General features: G+C 54.4%; 1 protein-coding gene across 1 annotated transcript in view; it reads right to left on the reverse strand.

Annotated features, from left to right (window-relative positions):
• Positions 1-586: 586 nt before the first annotated feature.
• Positions 587-1339, reverse strand: part of LOC106013669 (clavaminate synthase-like protein At3g21360) — a gene marked incomplete at its 5' end in the record, with an annotated part of 3377 nt that continues 2624 nt past the window's right edge. Inside the window, 1 exon segment of the mRNA XM_013090004.1 lies at positions 587-1334. Coding sequence (XP_012945458.1) covers positions 1075-1334 — 260 coding nt within the window.

The raw sequence follows: 1339 nt of genomic DNA on the forward strand, positions 1-1339 counted from the left end.
GCTCCCTGTGCTGTGTACGTATTCACGCCAAACAAACCATGACAGGTCGGCGGACAGATACGGGAGTGACCCCTCCTTTCACTCCGTCCACCCCTCCCCCCCCCCTTAATAACCTCAGAAGGGCACTGTGGTGGGGAGGGGTGAGTCGGACCAACAGGGGGCGCAAAGTGGAGGAGGCTGGGGTCAGGGGTACAGCTGAGATTGGGAGAGGAGGAGGGGAGGAAGATTATGTCGGAGGGCTTGGATTGGAAAGGGGGGAGGAGAGGGAACTTGAATGAAGAGAGAGAGAGCAGAGAGAGAGAGAGAGGATGTTGAAAAAAAGGAAAATCAACAAACCAATAAACTACGATCTAGAATGTATCCAAATGAGTGTGAACAGGTGTGTTAAACACGTGTAGAAGACCTATTCACGTCTTGAGTCCTATACTCAATAGAATGCCTTACGGGCGAGGCTGAGGCAGGCCACATGGTCTCAGTGAGTCACACGATTGGACAGTTTGAGATGTACACACTTTCAACAACAAGGAACAAAAAGTGCAGAAAAGGACACGCGCTGACAAAACGAACAAGCCACAAGAAACAAAGCTTTTAGAGTGGTTTGGAAAAATCAAAGTATTTTTATTTACAGTATCAACAGAAGAGTGAGGACAACATCGTGTAACTTCTTCTCCCTGTGCGGCTTGGCACGATTGTCACTTTGGCGCTCGCTCAGAGACCCACACATTCCACCCCACAAACCCACACATTCCACCCCCAAAACACCACTCACCCCACTCACCCCACAAACCCCACACATTGGGCCCACGGTTGTCACTTTGGCGCTCGCTACTCAGAGACCCGAGAAGAAACAAGGAGGAAATGTCTACAAATGTGACGTCACAAGGCAAGTGGCTGTCCGCCATTTTGTCTTTGTCTGCTCACTCCCGCCAGAGCTTGGTACCGACCGTGGGCCCAATGTGTGGGATGTGTGGGGTGAGTGGGATGTGTGGGGTGAGTGGGATGTGTGGGGTGAGTGAGATGTGTGGGGTGAGTGGGATGTGTGGTGGGGTGTGTGGGATGTGGGTTCCAGTGTGGCTACTTGGCCAGTGCCGCCAAAATCCTCCGGGGCGGGGTGAAAGGTCGGCGCGCGTGCAGCACCTGTCGGTTGTCTACCATGAACACGTCGCCATGTTGCCACGTCACGTCGGCGGCCAGCTGGTCCAGCGTGAGGTCAAGGTCGTCCATGACGTCAGGGGGCATGGGGCTCCCGTCCCCGAAGGTCACCGCTCGCTCCGGGCAGTTACGGCAGTCTCGCCACCCTTTGTACGCGGCGATGATGGAGTTGAACCACATCTGTGGG

Source organism: Aplysia californica, unplaced genomic scaffold, assembly GCF_000002075.1.
Source record: "Aplysia californica isolate F4 #8 unplaced genomic scaffold, AplCal3.0 scaffold01104, whole genome shotgun sequence".
NCBI lineage: Eukaryota > Metazoa > Mollusca > Gastropoda > Aplysiida > Aplysiidae > Aplysia > Aplysia californica.